The sequence below is a fragment of the Excalfactoria chinensis genome, chromosome 5 (assembly GCF_039878825.1).
Source record: "Excalfactoria chinensis isolate bCotChi1 chromosome 5, bCotChi1.hap2, whole genome shotgun sequence".
Taxonomy (NCBI): Eukaryota; Metazoa; Chordata; class Aves; order Galliformes; family Phasianidae; genus Excalfactoria; species Excalfactoria chinensis.
Window position 1 is genome coordinate 43,143,879 of NC_092829.1, and position 24,569 is coordinate 43,168,447.

Genomic DNA, 24,569 nt, shown 5'->3' on the forward strand with positions numbered 1-24,569 from the left:
CCATACCTCTTTCTTAGTCAATAGCACAGCTGTTCGTCTGCCTACGGTACATTAGTTTTTTCTTGATCATTCAAGGTACCAAAACCATATAAAGCTTGATCTTTACTCAGTGTTTCTTTGTTGGCATGCAGTCCCCCAGCAGAACTCAGTGCTTCACCATTCCCTAGATGTGAAAACCTGTCTCTCCCAGTGAACAACCCTATTCTGGAATCACCCAAGTTTATATCAAAAAACAGAACTGTACTGCACAAGAATGACAATAACAGCAAGATACTGGAGCAAGGCAAGACAAAGATTGAGGTTAGTGAGACATCAAGATGTAATAGGACTAAAGCTTGAAGGAAGACCTACTATGTTAACTATGTTAACTACTATTAAGTATGAATGCAAAAGAAATGTGATGGACAGCTTCACCTTCCTGTGAAAAATGAGGGAACTGAAAACTTAGTGAACAAGATCAGTGACTAACTCCATGACTTCCGTGACTTTTGGAAGCATTTGTAGGAATATTTGCTTTAACTTTTTTTTCTTTCAAGTTGTCTTGGAGAATCATCTTAAAGACTAGTTAATACTACAGCCCTGTCTCTATTGTGACAGCAAAAAATGCCATCATAAGCATTGTGTAAAGGCATCTTAATTCTTAGTAGGCTTGAATTTTTTCTTTGTCAGTATGGCAATAAAAGAGGACAGTATGGGCCCTTTTTAAGGGATAAGTAATGTCCACTCCAACTGAAATAGCTCATGCATAAAAGCTTTCCACCAATCTATTTCTGGGTTTCCTGCACAGAAGAAATACTAGAGGAGTGGAAAGGACAATGTAAATAAAAATAAGTACATAGCAGTTCTGTGTTTCTATATTTATTTGAGAGGTTCATAGTTCTGCCCTTACTTGGAAAATATGGAACGCTGGGTTGTGTTCAAACCAGCTTGTCTCATCTACTCATTCTGTTCTTCCCAGAAGCCAAGAGTGCAGTAACTGCAAACTACCCTGCATGTGTGAGATCACTCTCTTGACTGCTACTCCTGTGCTGCTTCTTTTGAAGTAGGACTGTCTTCTAGGTCTCTGCCCAGCATGAGATACAATGCTAGCAAGCACAAATCCACAGTAGCAATTTTGAGCAGAAAATGCTTAAGCATGTTGTTTTGATGGTTCACATCTGTCATTTCAGAAGACAGTGAGACACAACTATATTGGTACTCTATCAAATGCATTACTGTGTTGTTGAATTTTCCATTGTGTGGAATTCTTTTGGAGTATTTTAATACTGATTTCCAACAGTAGTGCAGATTGTTTAAAACGATGCAGACTGTAAATCCTATGCAAGGTAACTTCTAAAAGAGTCCATAAACTTGAAGGTCCTAGGGTTCCAACTATGGACAACTCATAATTACCTGGTTGCCTAGATTCTAGCCCAGCTCATGCCATGCCTCTAAGGCAGCTTATCTGGAAAACCTTTGTCTCCATGACTTCCAGCACTACTGTTCTGCATGGCCCAGAGATTACTATTTGCACCCAAAGATCAGAAGTTTTTATTCTCCCTTCTACATCCAGTCTGTCTTCCTACATTTCCTTATCCCAAAATAGCAGCGTGACTTGGGAGAGACTGTTCCCAAATCAGAATATTTCATTTTTCAGGATTGTCAAAGAATTAGATTTTGTTCTGAGTAGAGAGAAAACATTCTGAAACACTCAAAATGTGTCATATAACAAATAATTTGTCCTATACTGAGCAAATCTTCCAGTCCATTTTAGCAGCCATTAGAAATACACTGATGTATTTGTTGGTTGCAGTCGGTTGGCTAAGAAGTTAGCTAGTAAATCCCTAAAACAGGGCAAATCCCTTAGTTTCCATGCCTGTTTATAACAGAATTTGTAAATAAAATGAAATTTTATTGCTGATAAATTTATGAACAGATATTTTTCTCTTTTTTATTTTAGGCAATTTCATCTTTTGAAGCAGATGTGTTAAAAATGCATGATTCCATTAAAAGTATTCACAATAACAGCAGGTAGGTAAATGTGGTATTTCAATGAGCAATGACTTCTGGGCAATTGTGGTTTAACCTGTTAGATGGCTCAGTACCACACACATGTTCACTCACTTCCCCTCAACCTCAGTGGGATGCAGGAGAGAATTGGATAAAACATAAAACTCACAGACTGAAATAAAGACAGTAAATTAGGGCAGAAAAAGAAGGATAAATGATAATAGTATACAAAAGATGCACAGTGCAATAACTCACCACCTCCTAAATCCAAAACACAATGCCGTAGCAGCTAGTAGGAAGAAAATGAACTCTACTCCAGCCAAAACCAGGACAGCAATACAGTGAATGATTCTGAGATTTTAAATAATTTCCTCTCAAATAGGGATGAATGAAAAAACTCAGCAACAGAAGTTGCAAGTGAAGGTCACCGGAAAAAGTTTCAGGCAAAGAAAAACCCTCTGACCTAAAGCTTATTGTAACTGGCTGAATGAATTACATTACGCATGGGAAGCTTTTTGTTCTTATTTGTGGACCAGCTTACAATGTTTATGTGTCTGCTCACAGAGCTGAATTCTGAGGTAGTTTAAGGCAGTCATTAATTTTCTGTGAAGGCTTATTAAATGCTTTAATAGGGGACAAAATTGTGATAATAAATTAAATTTAAAGTGGTCTAACTTGTCCCTTTCTGACAATTTGTGCACAATTGCAGTGAAGCTGATGTTGCTCTTCTCTGTGTAAGCCAATGAATGCACAAAAGAAAGTGAGTCAGATAAACGTCTGGGTATAACTAAATGAGACATAACTATTTTGGCTGTGTAATATGAGGCAGTTGGCTTATTACTGCATCATAAACCAATTTTTCTATCTGTCTTCACCTCAGCCATGGGAAAGGCAGAATTGTTTTTCTGCCCAGACTTCTCAGAGAAAGACCACTTCTAGACCAGAGATATGGGTGGTAGTTTTAACACTCTGCGCTCTGTGTAGGGAGTTTCTAAATCTTCCCTGTGTGTGAGGGAGTAAAGCTTCTGATCACAAAATTGTCAGTATCATTTCAAGGAAAAGTGGCTTGAAGATGGGATAGTTGGTATTGTCAGGCAAGCTTTACAGAATGACAGGAACAAGAAGAGATTCAATTAGAGAGGGAAATGCTGCTTTTTTTCTTATGATACCTAGAGAAAAAGGATGCAAATCTTTTGCAGATTTGACCTTAAAAATTGCCAGAGAAGTTTGTTCCTAGACAGAGGGACTGCTCTTTATACTGCAGCTGTCTTTATGAGAATGGTAAACACCAAGATGCAAGTCTCCATCTTGGCTGCACTTCCACTCAGCTTGTATCTTTCCTTGAGTATATTCCTGTTCTTGGTAATTCCCTGTATACAGACCAGTTCCTGAAATGCTATCATCTCAGCCAGAAGCTGAACTGACAAAGAGAAGAAAGTTTGCTCTTACAGTGTTCGCTCTGTTCCATGATGGGAAATGTGTGGGGGGGGGGGGGGGGGAGGGGGGGGGGAATGGATCTTGCAATATTTCCACGCTCCTATCTCCCTGAAAGGTACATGAAGAAGCAGCTGAATAAATGGAAGCACAAAATGCAGTTTCTTCATAACTGCCAGGAGAATAAAAGCTTCAAAATGGAGACAAAACTTCAAAACCTCAGAGTATGTCATGAAAACTTGCAAATGGAGCTGCGTAAAATGAGGCAAGAACTAAAGGTATAGTGATAAAATTAATGAAGAATCTTCTCAGCTATGGGCAATTGCCGAGCACTAACTACTACTTTTCTTGCAGACCAGTTCCCTTGAGTCTGTTTCATGCATTCTCTGCTTACCTGCTCAGTCAGCTGCACTTTTTGTCTTCATAGAGAGCAGACAGGCTCTTTATGGCAGGAATTTTCTTCTCATTCTGAATATATTTAGCACCTAGTATGGATAGACATGTTTGGAATGTTTAGATAATATTGTGTAAGATGAAATAATACAAGATAGTATACAATACAATCAAGAATACTTTCTTGATATACAGTACCTTCTACAAGAAGGATAGTGATAGATACCCAAGCAATTATCTATAGGAATAACTCACCCATACAGATGCCTTCAGTCTGGCTGGAAAATGCTGAGGCTGGCTATCCAACCACCACAGAGGAACAGTCTCAAAGAGATGCTGCCTTAGTGGTGGTCAGCCCTTAAATGAAGTCTAGGAGAGGTGGAGTCAAGCTCCAACCCTTCTGGGAGCACAGCTGAATTACCCTCACCTGTGCTCCCACAGATGACCTGACACTTGCCTCAGCTGATTAATCAGAGGTTCAGGCTGTGATGATCAGTTTCCCATACATATTGCAATTAAGATGAAGAGAAAGAATTCCAATAAGAGTGGGAAAATGATTCCTAGCAGAAGTATTAAATATTTCATAGCAGTTGTTCACTTAGAGAGGAATTCTATATAGACACAGAATAAATAAAATTCTGCTCTATCATTCCTAATTGTTGTCTTGTACTGGGATGTAATGCAGACGTCCTAGATTTTTTTATTTTTATTTTTATTTTCAGTTATATTAACTTTTGTTCATTTGAACTATCTCTGAGGTTCTAAAAAGATTCCATGTTACAGGGAACTCATACATTTTTGACACTACAGCTTTTTGCAGTATTTTTTGTCATGCAACTTATTAGAGTGGTTTTCAGGTCTAACATATAGGATACAAGACACATCTGCAGTGCACGTTTTTATGGCACGTGCACATAGAGTCCAGCAGGACCTTGCATGTCACCATTTTGTGTGCATGCTGTGACACCGTCCTGTCCACAACAGGCAGGATTGGCTGCATACATGCAGTTAGGTGCCCAGTAGTTCAGTGATCATGCAACAATGGTGTTTGCCATCCTGATACAGTATAGAAAATTCCAAATAGAATTGTGGCACCAAAGCTAGCCTGGTTTTGTAATTGTGTATGTCAGCAGTTGTGAGGTGTTTGATATGTGCTTCATTTGCATATATGTCTTTTCTCTTAGTTTAGTTCTTTTAGATTGACTTTCCCTGCATAGTTAGTCTTGGAGCACTATTCAATTTTCAATGGCATTAAAGCATTAGAGTACTCAGATTGGCATTGTGGTGAAAAAATGGCCACATAGATTTATCCAAACTCAAAGTTTTATTTCACTGCAAGCAAACACTTTATATGTAAAAGTTGTTGGTTAAAGTACACCAGAAATAGAATATATATATATTATTCTGACTCCAAATGACTTTTCCCACCTATTTTAGTATTACCAATGCACACAAATATCAGTTATTTTCATGATATATTTTCTATGTTTTGTTTACTGTAGACAGTGTTACAGTCAACAGCACATCCTTCATTTTCACTGTGCCAGAATATGATGCCAAGAGATCAGCATGTTCTTCAGGAAAGCAAAATGCCGGGTGGATTAAATCCTGTTCAAATAAAGCCCATTTCCAGAACAAGTTCAGATTGGAAAGCTTTGAATCACCTCAACTCTGCAAATAGAATACAGGTTTTAGAGTCTCCTGAGGCTCCTGTTACAGTGGACTTCATGTTCTCAGAAGACCTGGTGAAGTCAGAGACCTTGCAGAGTGACAGAGTTTGTATGGGACAGTTTAAAAAAATAGAAGATAATCCAACATATCTACCTGAATTGATAGAAAACGATGACAGTGGCATCATAAGGAATACAGCTCTTACTTCTGCTGCAGTACAGATACCATCTGATAAGAAAGAATTCTGTGATGAAGTGGAACTGCAGCAGCTAGTGATGAAATTGATGGATGCATTGTCTCATCAAGCCCAACCAGGTACGAGTTCTCTCTGTTATCTAGATGCTGTCTTCTCACTTTCATCCAGTTTGCTTTATAATTCACTCATAGTCATTTAACTCTCAGAGGAAATTTGGAATCTTGCCCTTGCCATTATAAAAGTACTGCATTGCTGTAAGGTGCACTATAGGTATACTGTAAGATGCAGAACTTACTCCTTTAAGGTAGACTATAGCCCCTAATATTTGAGTAATTTTAAAACGGCATGTAAGAGGAAGTCAGTCTCAGCAGTCAACTGAGGAGCAAACTCACATTGATGAGGGCACCAGAGGTTTCTTCTGTTGTCAGCTAACGCTCTGACACTGTAACTCTTCCTCTAGTCCCAAGCAAACTTTCAGCAGTACAAAATGCATTTGTAATCAGCAGTTATACTACAGCAAAACTTTGTTCAACACTCATGATGATAATGAGGATGTAATGAGGAAAGTGACAGAAAAAGCTGCTGCTTGTACGGAATTGTCTATTATTAGAGATTTTTGAAGAATATTTTAGAGCTGTGGCAGCAACCCAGTTTTCTGAAAGACCTAAAACCTGCTCTTCTTTTCAGATCAACAGTCAGCTTTGAAGCAGCATTTCTTCTCTACAGCTGAACATGTTTGCAGATCCTTCTCTGATCTCATCAGCCAGATAACTTCCAGCTTGGAAGTGATAGAAAATGGTGTTCACCTCGCAGCTCCACTGAACTATTGAAGGTAATTAAAGCCATGTCACACTCTTTAAAGTATCTCAGATATTGTACTGTAGTAACTGAGCCTAACGGATTTCTGCATTTAACAACTTCATCAGGAACCATAAATAATATTAGAGAATAATATTTCTTTTCCATTAGTAGTTTCTAACCCCTGTGCAGTAGATACAGGGGCAATTGATTAAAATAACATCACTAATGCTGCTCTGGCTTTCACAACTGTCCTGTCCTGTACACTCATTTCATTGCCATATAACTGATAACAAATTATGTTTCAGAAACATTTTTTTATTTTCTCAATAAAAATGGCTTGAGGCAGGTGGTTTCAGTGATATGCTGTCTATCAAGTCTCTTTATCTTAGTTCTACTGGAAGGAATGAATTCTTAACTGTCAGACATCTCAGGACTCAATAGTCACATCATTCCAATCTGAGAAATACATATTTAAAGGAAAAAAAACAGTTTTGAACATTTAAAGGAATTTGGTTGCTCTAGATGAGCCGTTCCATTATGGATTGATATATATGTATTTATATTAGTATAGAACAATTAATAAGAATATAATGCCTAATGCAGAATGGTTAATAAGAATGTATTGTTACCTAAAATTCTAAAATGTGTGAGAAGTCATTTTTAATTGATTGCTACCACTGTATAGATCTAAACCTCTCAAAGTGTTAAAAATACTTATAAAGCCTGTACATACACATCATCATCATAGTATTGTGCGAGTTGGAAGGGACCTTAGAGATCATCGAGTCCAACTCCCGGGATTCGAGCCCTCTGTGTAGCAGAGCAGCACTTCTACCCCCTGCTCCACAGGGGGGGATTCGAACCCGAGCCCCCTGGTGTTGCAAACGGGAATTCTACCGCTGCGCCACCAGAGGCACACAATATAGGAGGCACACATATAGGAGTACAGCTGCCTACGTAAGTAAACATGCAGGTACTGCATGGAAGTTTGGAAGCAGATGATTGGCTAATGGTAGTAGATTGAACTTGTAGACATAAACTACAAAGGATTTATTAAGCCTAAGCAACAAGTAGTCTGGGATTTGAAGAGTAAGGAATATACTAGACAAAAGAAATACTGCTTTGGCCCATTTGTGGTTTAGTCTAGATTACTACTACATCACTTCTCAGTTGCACATTTACATGATTAGTTGAACGCTCAACTTTAAGCACTTATTTTATCCCACTGAATTTGGGACTCTTCTTGAGGTTTGCTGTCTGCTTTTGTAAATCAGGATCCCATCCAATGAGACAAGGAATAACATTTGTTTTCTTCAGGTTTAGTAGCCATTTCAAGATTTCATTTACACATTTTTCTACTTGAACTTACTTCTGCAAGTTGCTGAACACCCAAAACGCTTCTGCAAATGAGTTTTGATTTAGATATTTTGTGAAGAAAAGAACAAATATTGCCATATGCTTAAGGAAAGAAGCTTTGAGCAACTAAATGGACTTACCTTGGAAAGCTGAGTTTTCTATTTGCATACATCCAGTATATCACTGATATAAAAATCAACGATATAATAGATAATAATAATATCAAATTGCCTGTGAGAGTAATAACAGAGGAAACTGACTTGGTTACAAACAGCTTGCAAACTAAAAGAAAGAAGCAGTTTTAAGTCATGCATGAGAAATTCTTTGTTGAAATACTTTGTAAGAATGTGTTACATTTTAGAAAGCACTTGTATAACTGGAAATCTAAGGAAATACCATAAAAATGTCCTATGAAAGCAAACAGAGGAGCTGGTGAGACCTGTCAATATCTTTCATTAAACTTCAAGGTCTTGGGAAAATATTTTTAATAGGGTGATATCTTTCGGCAGTGGTTGCTTGGTATGTGTGTGTAGCTATGTGTACAGTAGCAGCAATTGTGGATGTTTTGGGCAACTTCCTGTTTCATTTGTCTATGTTTTATTAGAGGATTATTGTTTTCCTGCTTTGGCACTCAAAAGAAAATAGTTTGAGTAGGGCACATGCTTTACATAAAGCCTGATATACATACAGATTGAAGCAGGCAACTGCTTATAAACCATGCAGTTTATTAGGGAGACTAAATTCATAGGCACTTGAGAAAAAAAAAAACAACACAAAAACAAAACAACAACCCAGCAGTTAAATCAGATACAGTACTAGTTATAGGCATTTGTCCACCTGTAAATTAACATCAGTGAGACTTAAAATGCAAAAAGAAAAGAGGAACAGTTAAACAAAAATAAATACAAATTGTGATCTTGGATTAAATATGTCATTTCCTCTTTTCCCTTAGCTCTCCAATGATTCCTCCAAGTAATGTAGATCTGCTTTTATGCTTGTGGCTTTTTATTAAATCTTCAAACAAGTCTTTCTTCCTCAGAACTGGTGACTTCTGAATATGAGTGAACATCCCTGAAAAGTGATATTAAAATACACATAAGTAATTCATTTCAAAATGACAAAGAGCTACTGAGTGCTCAGTTTCCCACATCTGTGTTTCCTCTATCTTTAGCTGTTACCATCCCAATATTCTCAATATTAACTATGTGTTCTGGCCCCAGACCCCTCATTTTGGTGATAGTTATCTCTCCATCTGTAAGCTGCCTTTCATTGACAAACCTCTCCTTTTTAGCCTTCCTATGGAACTTTTTCATTGTAATTAGCAGAGTTAGAGCGTTGGACTCCACACAATCTTACAAACTCGTTGGGTTGTTGCTAGCCTTTCTGCATAATGAGATCACTCTTGCTATTTAGTACCAAGTTTATTATTTCCTTGAGGAATTATGGAATATTTTCTTAGGAATAATCTCCAAAAACAGAGTGACTGTATTAATTTTAGAGATAATAGTCTTCTGACAAAATTAACTGATCAACACAGTATATGTTTACTTACCAGACCTCAAATATTTAATACAGCAGTCTTTACCTCTCTGTTCTCCTTTAAACCCTAGCAGAACTAGGACAGCTTGCATTTGTCCCTGGCTGCTGGGCTATGTGCAAGAGCTCATCTGAGCCTAGTTACTTTCACCTGTGAGAGAAGTGCATATAGCCATGGTTATTTTGAGTGATGAGGTAGTGGAGAAACTGTTGGGTGTGGAGGAGAGAAGCAGAGTTTTCTTGAATTTATAATCTTTGATTATTTATGCTGGTGTTGTGCTGCATGTTTTCTTGAGGAGGATATTATACAGCAGTTCTTCATGGAGATTTACTGTAAGTACAAAAGCTTTATTTTCCTTGGTTTGGTTTTTTTTTGTTTGTTTTTGTTTTTTTTAAAGTTTTATTTTGGCTCATTGAAAGCTGTTGTAACTATGATGTATCTAGTTACTCTGTTGTAATGCATTAAGTGACTTTTTGAAATCTGTTTTTTTTTTTAGTAGTTTGAATCTTGGGAAAGGAAGAGAATGGTTGATTAAAGATACCTTGGTCAGATAAGCATGGAAAATCCTTTAGTTAATTTAGAGGTGGCTGATGCTTCTCTGTAGACTGCTCAGGGAGTTTTTATACAGTTAGTTTTCTTCAGGTTTAGTAGGGTTTCAGAAAATGGGGGTAGTTCGTCAGATAATTCAAATACTGCTCTTCTGATTTTTGTTTTTGTTTTTTTTTGTAGATTGTATATTGAGTTTAGAGTATTTCTAGGCCTATTGGTAACTACTATCAGGAGTTTAGCTGAGCTGGTTCACAGAATGGTGTTTAAGCCTGAAACTGAGCTACTTCTACCAGTGTCTTGGTACACAGTCAGACAGACTTGTTTCCCAAAAGGCAGTGCTTGAAGAACTATGGAGGTGCTTCTTAGGTGTGTCAGAATAGTTCTGTTCATTGCTACTTGCAAGCTTTACTAAAGACTTTCCTAGTTCCTTCAGCTTTGCAGGTTTTTCTGTTTGTCTTAGACAAGTTTAGTTCCTGCTACTCCCTGCTATTGAAAGCTGTGATAATCTTTAAGGTCCCTTTTGGCCCAAGTCGTTTTCTGGTTCTGTATTACTCAATCTTCACAATGATCTTATGGGATTTATCTTCTAGTTCAGAAATCTGGCATGATGACAGTAATAGTACTTTAACACCAGCATTTCTGTGCCATGTCCAGATCTATCTTGTTTTTTTCTAGTTCAGTATGCTTGAAGAACTACAGTGTATGTAAAGTACAGATTATTCCTGGTTTATGACAGTCTGCTGGTCAAAAAAAAAATAAAAATAAAATGCAGTTGTTATGAATGCTTAAGAGGAATAAGATGAAAAAAATCCAAATAAAGATGTTATCAGCAGTTGTAGAAGGAACAGCACTGGAAAACATCACTTTCTAGGGTGTGATCTGTCTCTGCAATTATTAACAATTGATTTCTGGTTTCACTAAGCAAGCTGGTAGGGTCAGGGGCAACAGAGATTAAAACAGCTTGTTTTGTTAAGAAACTTGGAGACTTGAATGAGAGATTCGATAGCTCCTTGAAGACATAAAATCTAGTCTGACACTTCTAGAAGCTGCCTGCTTTCAACTGATGATAATCAATTGTGCAGTGAAACTAGACCAGCTGGTTGTGATTTACAAAAACAAAAATGTCAAAGAATGGGAGGTAAGAGGGGAGGGAGGAGTTTGCGTTTCTCTTAAAGCGTGAATATTTAGTAGTATCTTAAGATCCCTCTGTATAAGAGTAAACAAAAGTTGGTATTAATCACAAAACAAAAAATCATACTGCAAAAGACACCATGCTGTTACTCTTAATCTTGACTGCTAGTCTCCAAGACTAGTTGTTTATTTAGGAAAAGCAAAATGTGATATGAAAAGCCAGTTGCAAAGAAAAAGCTCAGGGAACTTAGGCAAAAAAATTCAAAGCTGTAATCCTGGGGAAAAAAAGACAAAATTCATCAGCTGCTTTAGCTTGATGGTTTTCTCAGCTTTTAATAGACACGTGAAGCAGCAGTACTAAAGCTACGTGCTACTTGCACCCAGAAGTGCATTAGCCTTATCAGGACAGCAGTTTGTTTCCTTTTTGAGATAACATTTGTTTGATTCAGTTTAGAAACTGTCACTGCATGAGTTCCTCTTCTGTCTGAGGGGACTGATTCAAATACAGCTCCCATCTCCTACCTTAATGGCTAGGATACTCTTTGTAGGTAATGGGTGTAAAGACCTCTTGATCCTTCTTATTGACTCCGATGTTCCAATACACACACACATAAATACTTAAAATCTGTGGGTAAGAGCTGGACTGCTCATATAGCATCACTGGGACAGAAAAACGCTAATTTCATGTCCTTTCTTCAGAAACACCCTAATAGATGACTGCCCAGAGTGGTTCTTTGTTATTTTGTGGACATTGACCCCAAAAACCTAATAATTTAAGTGTTGCTGTAGGAAGTGGTGATAGGGATCTGAATCCTTTCAAAGCATAGCACTGTCCCTTTCTGAAAAATGATGTTCTCCAGAGAAGGGTGCACCTACTGGTAGCAGGATTAGTATTGAAACCTTGTAGAGAAATGTGATTTAGGAAAAGCTATGCTATATTTTGCCACTGGGAACAGGGAAGCTAAGTGATGTGCTACCTTTTGTGGATCCTACTGTGAAGTATCAGCTTTTGCCTTACTGCCTATGGCGAGTCTTACTTTAAGTCTGTGGATTCTGCTCTCAGCTAGGGAACCTAGAGATAAGGAATTGCAGCACTTCAGTGTCATAGATCCTGTTCTTCCTGAAACTATAGCTGTGTTTGAAAGCTTTCTTGCACTTGAATGCTAGGTTTGTTTCCATTACATGTTGGTCCAAGTTACCTAGAAATATGAACATGTAGTGGTTGACTACTAAATGGCAATTAAACATATCCTTACTCTGCTGCTCTCCCGAGCAGCACCAGTATGACTGTCCCTGGACTAGCATACTTCTCAGAATGAGGAACTTGTAACTAGCCTCTCTGTGACACAACACTGACTACATTGCTGGTGTTGAAGAATATCTTTGTTCAGTGGCTGAGCTGCTGTCTTTGACTCCTCCAATGTTTTATTTTCTACCCCTTCTGCCTTTTCTGCCCAACACTCATAAAATGGAACTCTCACGACAGCTTTTAAGTCTACATTATTAGGAAATCAAGTTTTTACTGTGATCACTTAAGTTTAGGTGTAGTTTTATGTCGGATTGGTGGGTGAGTTGTGCAGCATTGTTAACTGTCTGTGTGCTATTACCACACAGCAATATAAGCCTGCATTTTCTTCCTTTTCTAGGCTGTTTACTGTCTGTGAGATATATTAAAGGAGAAGTAACCTTGGTTTCTCCCTGTGAACTGAGAAGGTAGAGTAGTGGTCCTCTGAGCTTCTGCAAGCTGTCTTCTTCCTAGGCCGTGGGTTCTTGAGAGCACACAGTCCACATAGATATCCCAGAATAGCTGAGCCAGGTCCCAGAACAGAGCCCCATGTTTCAAGTTTTCTGATGATTTCAGGAAGATCATGAAGTCCCAAAAGCCACTGACAGAGTCAGAAATGTGAGGCTTCCTCATCTCCAGTAAGACAGCTGAGGAGGATTCCCAGCATTGAGGGTCTGCTCGCCCAAGAGCCAGTGGATCAATCTGGCTATGGCAGAGGGAAGGTGTCAGGCAGAACATTCCCATGACTAGCAGAGAGTAGGTGAGCCTCATGTTGCAGTGGATCCTCCCCCTGTTACCAAAATCCATTGTGTCACTGAAACACAGCAAAAGCAATATAACTTAAACTTATCGCCATTAGATTCGGGAACAAAGCGCTGTACTATGCACTAGATGTTGACAGTAGTTTATCTGTTCTTTAAAAATCTCGATATGCTTTATCATATCAATGCAGTGGAGTTGCATTATACTGTGCTGCAGAAGCATGTGTTAAAACTGTCACAGTTATTCTCGCATCCCTGTGATAAACTCATTTATCTCCAAGTTCTTTGTATTGAAAGCTTTTGGCGTATTTGCAGACCCTTAACCCTTATCCAGGAGGGGAGTAAACTCTTCGAAAGGGCTGATAATAGCAGGACAAGGGGAAATGAATTTAAGTTGAAAGAGGGAAGATTTAGGTTGGATGTTAGGGATAAGTTCTTTACTAGGAGAGTGGTGAGGTCCTGGAACAGGCTGCCCAGGGAGGTTGTGGATGCCCCGTCCTAGGAGGTGTTCAAGGCCAGGTTGGATGGGGCTCTGGGCAACCTGATCTAGTAAATCTGGAAGTTTGGTGTCCCTGCCAGGCAGGGGGGTTGGAACTTCATGATCCTTGAGGTCCCTTCCAACCCAGGTCATTCTGTGGTTCTGTGATTCTTCCATGAGTGCTCATCAAAAACAAAAGCAGTATCTTTCTTCTCTGTGGAAAAAAAGATGTCAAAGAGAGGATGTGTGCACACGGAGGGATTGAGTGTGTGAAAGCAGCCTGACTGCAGCCTGTGTACAAGACTGCTTTACTTGAGCATATAGTATTGCAGGTCTAAAGGGCTCTTCTGTGATTTCAGTCCTGACAGTGATGTTCTTTTTTAGCACCCTGCCTGGTTCCATGGTCAGGTTCTGGGAACTATTTGACAGTAAGCAGTTGGAGAGTGACATCTATATCCAGTTTGATTTAGGAACACATGGGGAATGGTGACTTGACAGCCTTAGATCTTAAACTTGCATTTAATAAAGAGGGATAGAACACATTTCTCATGCTGTTTGGACAGTCGTTAGTAACAGGACTGACCTTGTGCAGCTACCAGGATCTCCAGAAGCATAATTCTCCTGTACCCTACTGCTCAAAGCAGGTTTGGATTGCTTTCTGAGAGGCAAATCTGAGTACATGCTGCAAGTCACTACTTTATTCCTCCTAGTATGTGCATCAGAGCCCTTCCAATGGCCTTCTAATTTCCAGTAGGCATCTGTGCATGTGTACCATGTAATATACATATATCTGCTTACCTTGACTTTTTAACTTAATTAACTTAGCTCAGTAATATTATTTTTAACAAAAACTTGAAAGAAACCTAGCTTAAGAATAACTAAAGGAAACCTAAGCAAATATTTCAGACTAAGGAGTTATACTAAAATTGATTAGCTGTCATTTGGACAGGGGTTGTATCATTGGCTGCTTTGCCTTTTCCTCCCCCCAGACCCTTTTTGGAAACTTTCTAAGTTACAAAGCTGGGCAAGACGAGACTCTGGGCTCATCAGAGGAAAAATAAATAAATAAACACCAAACAACAACAAAGCAAAAGAAACCAAAAGGGGCTGCTGTAGGCAGGGAGCTGGTAGGCTGTGCTGTTCGAGGTGTGGTGTGGGCAGCACTGAGTAGGTCCGGTACCCAGCCCTGCTGCCCCTTGCGTGATGGCTGAACATGAGGAGCATTTGTCAGCTAGCCTTCTAGTAGCCTTCTGTAAGCCTCGGGATTTGTTTCAGCAGCCAGGAGCTGGAGACGTTCTCAGGAAATAGCGTTTTCATTAGCGCTTTACCTATGCTCATGGTGAGTTCTGCATTCCAACTTTTAGGATCAGTCTGTCCATAAATTTTTCGTGTCTGTGCTCTGTTTACACCTTGCGACTTTTTTTTTTTTTTTTTTCCCCTTCCTCTCTAACTGACCCCCCCCCCCCCCCCCATCCTGCCTCACATAACGAACAGTGCCGTACGATAAAGGGGGGAAAAAAATTAATTAGCTCGTTGGTTATCACCGTTCCCCTTGGTTGGAGCTCCCAGTTAGGACCTTTCACCCGATACCGGAGCTTAAAGACGCCGCAGACGGTAACGGGGAGCAGAGTCCGAGTCCGAGGGGACCGCCCGCGGGTTCCCCCCGCCCCAGCCCTGCCCGACCGCCCCGCGCCCGCCGCCGCCCGCAGCCCTTACCTCGGCGCTCCGGCGTGCAGGGAGGGCCGGGCAGGGCGCTTTCCGCGCCCGCCGCCGCGCTCCTTAAGAAGCCGGGGCGGGCATCCCGGCTTACTTTCTACGTCAGGACTCGAGGAAAAGCCCCCACCCCCAGAGCCCTAGCCGCCGTTCCTGGACACTCGGCGCTAATTCCCTCTTCCCCGTCCCCCCACGAGAAAACGAGCCGCTTCCCTTAGCGGAGCTGGACCCCCTGTAAGCTGTGCTTCGCTCGTCTGCCCCGCCGGAAGGGGCTGTCAGTGAAGAACGGCCCCTGAGCCGTTACTTGCCCAAACGGCAGCACTCTCCTTGTCCCCTGTCCCAGCAGTGATATACTGAGAGAAAGAAGGAGGTCCCCATGCTGGAGCTCCAGTTTTCTGGATCAGGCTCAGCCAGTAAGTCATCTTCCTTGCTGTGTGTGGCTGTCGGAGTTGTCCCCTTCCTGCCCTCCACCCTTCTCTCTGGGGAAGGATTCTGGGGCAGAGCTAGTGGTATATGCTGCCTAGGTTTCAACTGTACAGCAGCAGGTCCTGCTCTGAGCTGAGAAGTTGGCCTAAAACAGTGGGAGTTTTTTTGTTTTTTTTTTTGTTTTTTCTGTTATTTATCTGTATGTTTATAATTTGCGTCTTTCTGTGAATTTAGATCACATGAACAGAGAAGAACGTTCTTTTCCTAATTCACAATTTTACAGTGTCTTCATAAGAATAAACAGTTATTCTTCTGGTACTTCTGAGTAGTGAGAAAAACACCTGACCTGAGCCAATAGTTAACCATGTTGTAGGACTTTGGCTAATTTGCAGATGTTCCATTTATTTTTTCAAGAAGTGTGGAGTTGGGAATGAGGGAATGGGCAGCACCAAATGCTACCAGAGACCTCAAGAGAAAGTGAAGAGTGCAATACCCTGCCTTTGAGACACAGAATCCTAGAATGGCCCGGGTTGAAAAGGACCATAGCGATCATCTAGTTTCAACCCTCCTGCTATGTGCAGCATCACCAGCCATTGGACCAGGCTGCCCAGAGCCACATCCAATGTGGATTTTCCTTACCCTTACCCTTCTTCATAATTTGATGAGTTATGGGTAGGTATGGGGGGGGGGGGGGAAGGTACTATCTGGAGCCCTCTTAGCAAGTGGAATAATTGAGTAACAAGTATGGTTTCTCATTGCCTTTGTGTGTGAGGGTTGAGCCAGTCAAGAGAGAATAGAAAGCCCTGCTGTAAGACATGGGTTTTGTGATGCAGCTTGTAGGCAGCCCCAATGTAGGAAGGGTTCTGATGCTGCTTGTGTTTATTGTTGGCCTGGGCACAGGAGGACAGACTAGCATCGGACTGAGATGCTGTAGAAATGTTTTTTACTTGCTGTTGCTACATCTGTGGTGAAATACTCTGAAGGGCTGCACTCTTTGCTGTGGAGTGTAAAGCAAAAGGCTACAAACAGTAAAAGAAAACGCAGATTGTTTCTTGAGAGTTGATATGTTTCTTCCAAGCTGAAGCCTTTCTGGATTCATTGTTCAGAAATGAGTTTATTTAATTGAGTTCCCTTCTGGGGAGCACTTTATCTAGTTTTGGATCAAGGACAACATTGGTTTCCTTCCATTCAGAGTCTTTCAGGTAGACTCAAGGGTGCTGAACTAGGTGTTCTCAGGGAAATGAGAGTCACTTCTCAGGGGAAATACTGCTACAGATAAAATACTTGGCTCCGCAGGTACTTCCTGAGCCTACTGTGCTCTGTTCCCTCTGAACCAGAGCACTCACATTGTATTTCTGGGAAAGATGCTTTTGTTAATTGGATTCATCACCTCAACCTTCTAGTGGGGAAGAAATGTAGAACTGAATTAGATGGCAGACCATTCTATGAGCTCTCAGTAAAGCTTTCTGTGCCCTTTTTAGGCTATGAATAATCTTTATTTCCCTGTACTGCAGAATGTATTCTCCTGACAGCCAATGTTCATGTCTTTTGTGGATCTCCATATCTTATGAATAAATTTAATTCAGATAGTCTGTAGGTCATATCCAGAGTCATTTGCAAAAGGTGACTTTAATCAATAAAAGCTGCTTCTTAAATGCACAGCTGAGAGAGATATTTCAGATCCTTTAACACTACAGAAATCATGTTTTGTTTTTGTTTTCTACCAGGAAAAGTGCCAAAATAAAATATAAGCTAAAATTATCAGACTATAGGAGTAGGAAGTAAGAATAGTTGAATGGCATCTCGTGGATATCTCTGTTTAGAATGGAGTAAGGGCATAAACAACTACATACATTGTGTCTCCCTTCTTGAATTTGCTCCCTGCAAGCCCTCCAGTGTGGATGAACTGGTGGGGTCCTCAGCTTTCCTTTGTTGCCTGCTGTAACCCACAAATAATCTGCTTTATTATGTGTTTTGCTGCCAGTTCTAGCCTAGGGTTCTTTGGCAGTCATAAAGTACTTGCATCACCCTAACCCAGAAATGCCTTACCCATATTGCTACTGCTGCTGTCCGAGGAAGATGGCTGTTTCCATGCAACATCTGGTTAGAAATACACGTACACTGTCAGATGTAAGTTACTGGCAAGGATATTCCCCAGTAACTTTCCAAGTGAAGTAGTACATTCTCTGATCAAAACAGAAACATTCTCAAGGAGCAGTGTGATAGAGGCAGATAGAGTGCTGATTTAATTAAATGATTTTATTATTGTTACTGTTACCCAATAGTCTCTGTTCCCCCCAAGAAGGCCTTTGAAACCCTTGTTTTTCATTCACAAGTGTACCCTTTGAAACCTAGTCTCAGAGGAAATTCTGTCTAGCAAGTATATCTTTAAATCAGCTCTTGAGCAATTGGAGGGGCTACTCTGATTTAACAAGGTATTTCCTCTCCTGTTCTATCTTTCATTAAGCATGTCTAAGGTGCAGCGTACCCTATGAAGAATTACTTTGGATGCGTGGATGCAGGCCTGTCAGAACCACATTGGACAGCTATCTCTGAATAAATCAGAGCTCCCTGGTCTAGATGCTGAAGGTCATGTCTGAGTAAGATGTCTCCTGTCCCAGAGATCTTCTGTTTTGTTTAATTATTATTACTACTCACCATTGGAGAATATCTAGCCAAGTCAAAGGAAGGAAAACTGATGCAAAATATGAATCTTTTGTCTACCTGTCCAGCATTCTGTTCCAACAGCATGCAGACAGAATTCTGCTATGGAAGGGTATTGTTTCTTTTTTTCTCTGAATAATGTGGTTTTTTGAGTCTAGAGTTCAAAGCCTCATCGTTAAACAAAGGACTATTAAAAAGTCTGTAATTTCCTGAACTTTTAGTGAATGATGGAGGGTACTATAATAGTTCCAGTTTCTTGGAACTGCTTTTTCACTACACAGAAATCCCAGTGAAGCACATATTGTCTGTAAACTATGTTATTGTTAATGGTAACTTCATAATGGAACAAGTTTTGCAATAGCAACGTAGGGTTCGGATGTACCTGAAAGGAAATAAGGGAGAAATGAATGACTTGAGAACAAACAGGCTTGCTTGTGTACTTTGTCTGCATTCATCTGACTTCTTTGTCAGCATGCCCTGCTCCAAGCATAGTACAACGAGGGCATAGGTCTGGGGATGAAACAGATGGCCAGAATATGTCAAATGCCTACATAAATGTATGAGAGCAGTACTGAGGTTTAGACTGTGGTGCTTGTTTATAACTGACTTGAGCTTTCTCCTTTCAAAGCGCTGATCTGTACTACTTAATACTACTGCAAGCATTGCTACAGCAAGTCCTGTACAGTCATTCTTTAATTACGTAGTTGCTGCTATGGTTTGGAGCAAACCACCGCTATAAACAATGTTTCAGAAAAAGGTTCTTGCTAGGAAGATAAACAGATCTCTGTTTGCTTAAGCTGAAGAGTGGAAGCACTCTGTACATGACTGCACTAAGGACGAATGTTCAGACTTTGCCAGCCTTAAGTGCTATAGATGGTGGGAACTCTGTGTCCCTGATGCTGCTGCCCTACCGCTTGGCACACACACCAATGCAAAGCAGGGGCGTTTGTCAGCACAGTCTGTTCTCCCCTTTTGCCTCAGCAGCAAAAGGCACCATTCAGCACTGGTCCCATCACCTCTGTGCAGGTATTGTTTGGCTGTGCTGCAGCTCTGTGAGGTATCTCAGTGCTGTCACTTGCATTGGGCTCTGGCAGTTGGTCAGTTTGCCTTTCTGAAATGCTGAATGCTCCTCCCTGGGAATAGTAAAGCTTTCATGTAATAATGAGAACTATGTTTCGGTGTTCTGTGAATCCTGATGTGAAATGGATCGTCTTTTTTTTTTAAGACTGGGTGGATGGTAGGTATTTAAAAAGCCAACCTTGACAGTCCAAAGACCAAATGGATGGAAAGCTGTTCTGAATTGTTATGGTTAGAGCCTATTTAGCTTCACAGTGAATTTTCAAATTTATACCTCAGATCTAATGTGTGTGGGCAAAATGCTGCCAGCTGGCAAAGCAAGGCTCGGGCTGTGCACTCTGCCTTGGTCCTAACTTGAAAGCAGAGCTCTAATAAGCTGTGTTCCTCTCTACTGTGTTTGGGAACTTCTGTGCAGGACTTCAAGCAATAGACAGGCACAGACACCGCAGGTGAAAACTTCCTGCTTCTTGGTTCCAAAAGCAAAGCAAGAGTTTATAAATGTTGGTCTGATGGCTCAGGAAATCTGTCCATCTATGACATGTGAACAGTTAGGAGAACTTTTTAAGTGTTGCAGCGTTATGCTTGTGAAGCCCGAGAACTGGTCTTTGACCAGGAATGTTGCTCTGGTTTCTGCCTCTTCACGCTGAAGTGTCACACATTCAGCTGTTGGTGGGGCGGGGAAGTGCTGGGAGACTGGGACAAATCCCCATCTGCACCGTGGGTGCTGGGTGCAGCTACACTTATGAAATAGAGACACAAAACCACTTAACTGCTTCGTGGTTTGAGTTAACCAGATTTGATGGGGTGATTCTTGTGCTGGCTCAGAAAGTGCTACCAGTGATAAAGATGAGAGGTGTCCCCTCTTATGGCAAGCTATTTTAAAAGAAAATTTTAATGAGGATTAAATAGATGGGCATGTGATTACTGAGCTTCTGCCCACCTGAGTATTCTGAACTATGCTGCCTCTAGCAGTGTGAAGTTGGTCAGAAGTAATGCACGTTAAGTGAATGTCTTAACTGCTCTCATCCTGGTCCTTGTACTTACCTAGAGGTATTATGTTCCTGTGTCACACACTTTGTCTGCTGACGTCTGGTCATGTGCTGCTTTGCCTGCTGAGCTCTAAACAATAGATCTCTGAATGGAATTATAATGTGTAGCATCGAGATAAATCTGATCCTGTGACTTTTAGCTTTCAGTAGTGTTTGGTCTAGCTTCAGTACTGCTAAGGTTTCTAGCAATTGAACTTCATTTTCAGTTACTTATTTCTGATATTTCACATTATTATTATTATTTACCTCTTTTGGGTGGGCATCTGTAATAAGTGCAATTGGAATAAAAGGGATTTTCTGCTTTGTACATGACCAGCTGTTGTAGTGTTGGTTTTAGATAGTGAGGGACCTAAGATCGCTCTTTGGTATTTCTTGCTGTGATAGCAAAAGAAAGACTTGATTATATATTTCTTTTTAAACAATTTATACTATATCATCTTGTAAAATTAAAGGCATACATGACTCTGCACTATTGCTTTTAGATTTGTCTTGCAAAAGGCTTAACTCCTGTTTTAAGAAATGAGTGCCCAGTGTAGTTATAGCCAAAATGTTTGTGTGCTAATATTCAGCTTATAGACAGATTCTTTTATGCTCAGATGATAGGCAATAAAAGTAGATGATAATGGCTCCATTAAGTGGTAGTTCTAAATGCCAAGCATACTGCCATGTATATATATTTCTGGGAGAACTAAGGCAAAGGACTATTTTGTTTTCCTGTCTGGAGCTTGAGGAAAGCAGAGTCGGTCTGATAATAACGGGAGAAAACAAACAAAAAACAGTGATTGAGTTTCATTCCGTAATTCACTAAAATGATGAACACTAAAACAACAGCACTGTTGACTGTGGGGGAGCTCTGGTATCTGGAGTTTCCCTCGAGTGCTGAGAGAGGAGGGGGCCGTCATGGGTGCAGGTATGTCCATGTGTGCTGAGGGAGATGATGGGTATTTTCTGAACTGCTCTCTGTCATTTTTGACAGGTCTTGGAGAACAGAAGAGGTGCCTGAAGACTGGCAGATAGCCAGTGTCACTGCAGAAAGGGCAAGAAGGAGGATCTGGGAAACTACAGGACAGTCAGTCTCTCCTCTGTTCCTGGGAAAGTGACAGTGCAGCTTGTTCTGAATGCTATCTCCAAGCAATTGGAAGAGAAGATTATCAGGAATAATCAACGTGGATTCATCAAGGGGAAATCAGGCTCAACCAACCTGATAGCCTTCTATGATGGCATCTCTGGCTGGGTAGATGAGAGGAGAGCAGTGGGTATTGTCTATGTTGACTTCAGCAAAGCTTTTGATATTGTCTCTCACGTCATTCTGATAACAAAGCTGAGAAAGTGTCGGATAGATGAGTGGACAGAGAGGTGGGTTGAGAACTGGCTGAGCTCAGAGGGTGGTGATCGATGGTGCAGAGTCCAGGTGAAGACCTGAGACTAGCAGTGCTCCCCCAGGGGTCTGTGATGGATGTGGTCTTGTTCAATGTCTTCATCGATGACGTTGATGAGGAGTTAGTGTCCACTCTCACAAGTATGTCAATTTTACAAAGCTGGGAGGAATGGCTAACACACCTGATGGCTGTGATACTGTTCAGTAAGACCTGGACAGGTTGGAGAGCTGGGCGGTGAGAAACCAGATGAAGTTTAACAGAAGCAAGAGTAGAGTCTTGAACCTGGGAAGAAATAATCACAAGTGTCAGTGCAGGTCGGTGCATGACCTGCTGGAGAGGAGCTCTGCATAGCTCTCTCTGGGGGTCCTGGTGCATGAAAGGCTGGCCATGAGCCAGCAGTGTGCCTTGGTGGCCAAGAATGCCAATGGGATCCTGGGGTGCACTAAGAGGAGCATGGCCAGCCAGTCAAGAGTTGATCCTCCTCCTCTACTCTGCCCTGGTGAGGCCTCACTTGGAGTACTGCATCCATATCTGGGCTCCCCGGTGCAAAAAAGACAGGGATCTCCTGGAAACAGTCCAATGGAGGATGATAAAAGTGCCTGCACCCCCTCCCCTATAAGTGGGTCTGTTCAGCCTTGAGAAGACTGAGAGGGGATGTGATTAATGTTTATAAGTATTATAAGTGTGGGAGACAAAGGGACATGGCCACCTTCTTTTTAGTGGTCTGTGGGAATGTAGGCATCAGGTGAGATAGTGACATGTATGAATGGTGTAAAGTGTAAAGCTTCCTTCCATGGTATGTCTAAAGTTTCTGAGACTGAATTGAGATCATTTTGGTTTTTGCAATAGAACCTATGTATCCAGTATTTTGCATCATGTTTCTGTGTGCCTCTGATAATAAAGTCTTCGTAAGTTTGAATAATCTTCAGCAGACTCCTATACTTGTAATCAGTCATTATTGGCTTGAAGAAAATCTGTCTATGCTCATTCTGACATAGGGCAGCTTCACAATGTCTGCTTACTGCTGTTGAAGTGCTAGTACTGAAGTTTAGAAGATTTCTCTGCGTTGCAGTCCTTAACAACAAATTCACATCATTACAAATTAGTAAATGGGCTGAGAACTGGTATGTTGTGGGTACCCGTCAGTGACGCACACCACCGCTTGCTGAAGTCATGCAGAGATTGCCACTACTCATATGTGTGAGACTGAGATGTGTTGGACCATGTAGCATTCATCATGACAAATGTGATTTTGAATGTTAAGCAGAGGACCACGTAGTAATACAAACAACCTCCATACAGTGATGGTCTTCTCTTTCTGTGTTTTGATAGAATTGTATGCTGGTTGAAGGATGAAATTGACTGTACTGGGTGTCACCTGACACTGGCTCCAGAGTTTGTACCTGTTCCTTATGATTATTCATAGCAATGCAAGGAAGATATTTAGGTCTCAGAATCACTTAGAAACACATCCAGAATTTGAGTGATCCTCTGCTAAGCAGATAACTGAAATCAAGGAGTGCTGATATATCCTCTAAAATGGGAGCTGTTTCTCATTGTGTTGGAATGCATTTTCTCAGGAGTGGTAATATATGTTTTCTTTCTTTGCATGAAAGCTAAGATTTTTTCTAAGTGCCTAAAAAGAACTTAGGCTTTTAAGTTGCTTGGGTACTTCAGAAAATCTTGACCTTCAGATATTTTGAAACTTTTTAAAGTAACAATCAGCAGAAAATATATATTTTGATAGCAGATGTTATCATCTGCTATCAAAGATATCAGTTAGTTTGTTCTATCAGTTGTTATCAAATCCAATCTAGAATGGAACTATTAGAAGGGTAAGTAAAACTTAAACCCTCCTAGAGATGTCTGAGCCTGATGATCCTTAAGCGAATATGAACTGGCTGTTCTGCTGTCACTTGGGTTTCTGGGATGATGGTTCTATTACCTTGCCTATCTTACTATTCAGTTCCTGACAAATGGCAAAACCATATCTAAAACTGAGTGAAGATCCTGAACAATACCTCTGTGCTTATATTATTGCTCTTCTCATGTGCTCTTTCAGATTAATTCCTTGTTGTCATTTTGTGGTTGTTATTCCCATTTCCCATCATGTAGTACACTGGGAGTTAGAAAGTGAATGTTGGCTCAAGACGTCAGAAATGAATTTTGGTGGTATGGCAGTAGAGGTTAAACCTTTGACCAGTGTAACAGTACGTGTTGTTGCTGTGTGACAGATGGCAGCAGAGGAACACTGACAAAATGGTACCTGACATCCAGAAAGTGCGTATGAAGCAAAGGGGAATGGCACCCACTGACCATCATTGGTGTTTGCTGAACACTTGTGGGTGTGAGCACAGAGAAGGCAGTGCGTAGTGAGCTTCAGCAGTGGTGATAGTGACTGTGGGTCATGTGTGCTGGTGCAGATTTTGATGTGCACAGCATGAAACCTCATATTCATAGCTGGCAAAAATGCTTAGCTAATGGTGGTGACTATGTTGACAAACAATGTTTTGTAGCTCAGAATTATCTCTATCAGAGTTACTGTGCTCATTTTACCTGTTGTAGTTTCCACGAAAATAAAAAGGAAGCATCACTTTTGGAGAAAATAGATGTGGCCCATGACAATTTGTCTTCATTCAATGCAGTGTAAATGGGTTAGACACTGTTGTGATACACCATC

The 24,569-nt window shown here is 40.7% G+C and overlaps 2 protein-coding genes across 4 annotated transcripts in view; one reads left to right on the top strand and one right to left on the bottom strand.

The window, feature by feature from the left end:
- Positions 1-23,944, top strand: part of LOC140253069 (dystrotelin-like) — a 40,836-nt gene extending 16,892 nt beyond the window's left edge. For all 3 annotated transcript variants that reach the window (XM_072338425.1, XM_072338422.1, XM_072338424.1), the window contains 6 exons: positions 132-300; positions 1,940-2,010; positions 3,542-3,701; positions 5,319-5,802; positions 6,371-6,515; positions 21,487-23,944. In XM_072338425.1, the coding sequence (XP_072194526.1) occupies positions 132-300; positions 1,940-2,010; positions 3,542-3,701; positions 5,319-5,802; positions 6,371-6,513 (1,027 nt within the window). In that variant the 3' untranslated portion in view covers positions 6,514-6,515; positions 21,487-23,944. The remainder of the gene's footprint in view (positions 1-131; positions 301-1,939; positions 2,011-3,541; positions 3,702-5,318; positions 5,803-6,370; positions 6,516-21,486) is intronic.
- On the bottom strand, positions 8,772-15,321 carry FAM237A (family with sequence similarity 237 member A). Its single transcript, XM_072338426.1, has 3 exons — positions 15,298-15,321; positions 12,744-13,156; positions 8,772-8,911 (listed from the first exon to the last, which is right to left on the bottom strand). Exons 2-3 carry the CDS (start codon positions 13,147-13,149, stop codon positions 8,772-8,774), a joined length of 546 nt encoding a protein of 181 aa, XP_072194527.1. The 5' UTR covers positions 13,150-13,156; positions 15,298-15,321.
- Positions 23,945-24,569: the final 625 nt, after the last annotated feature.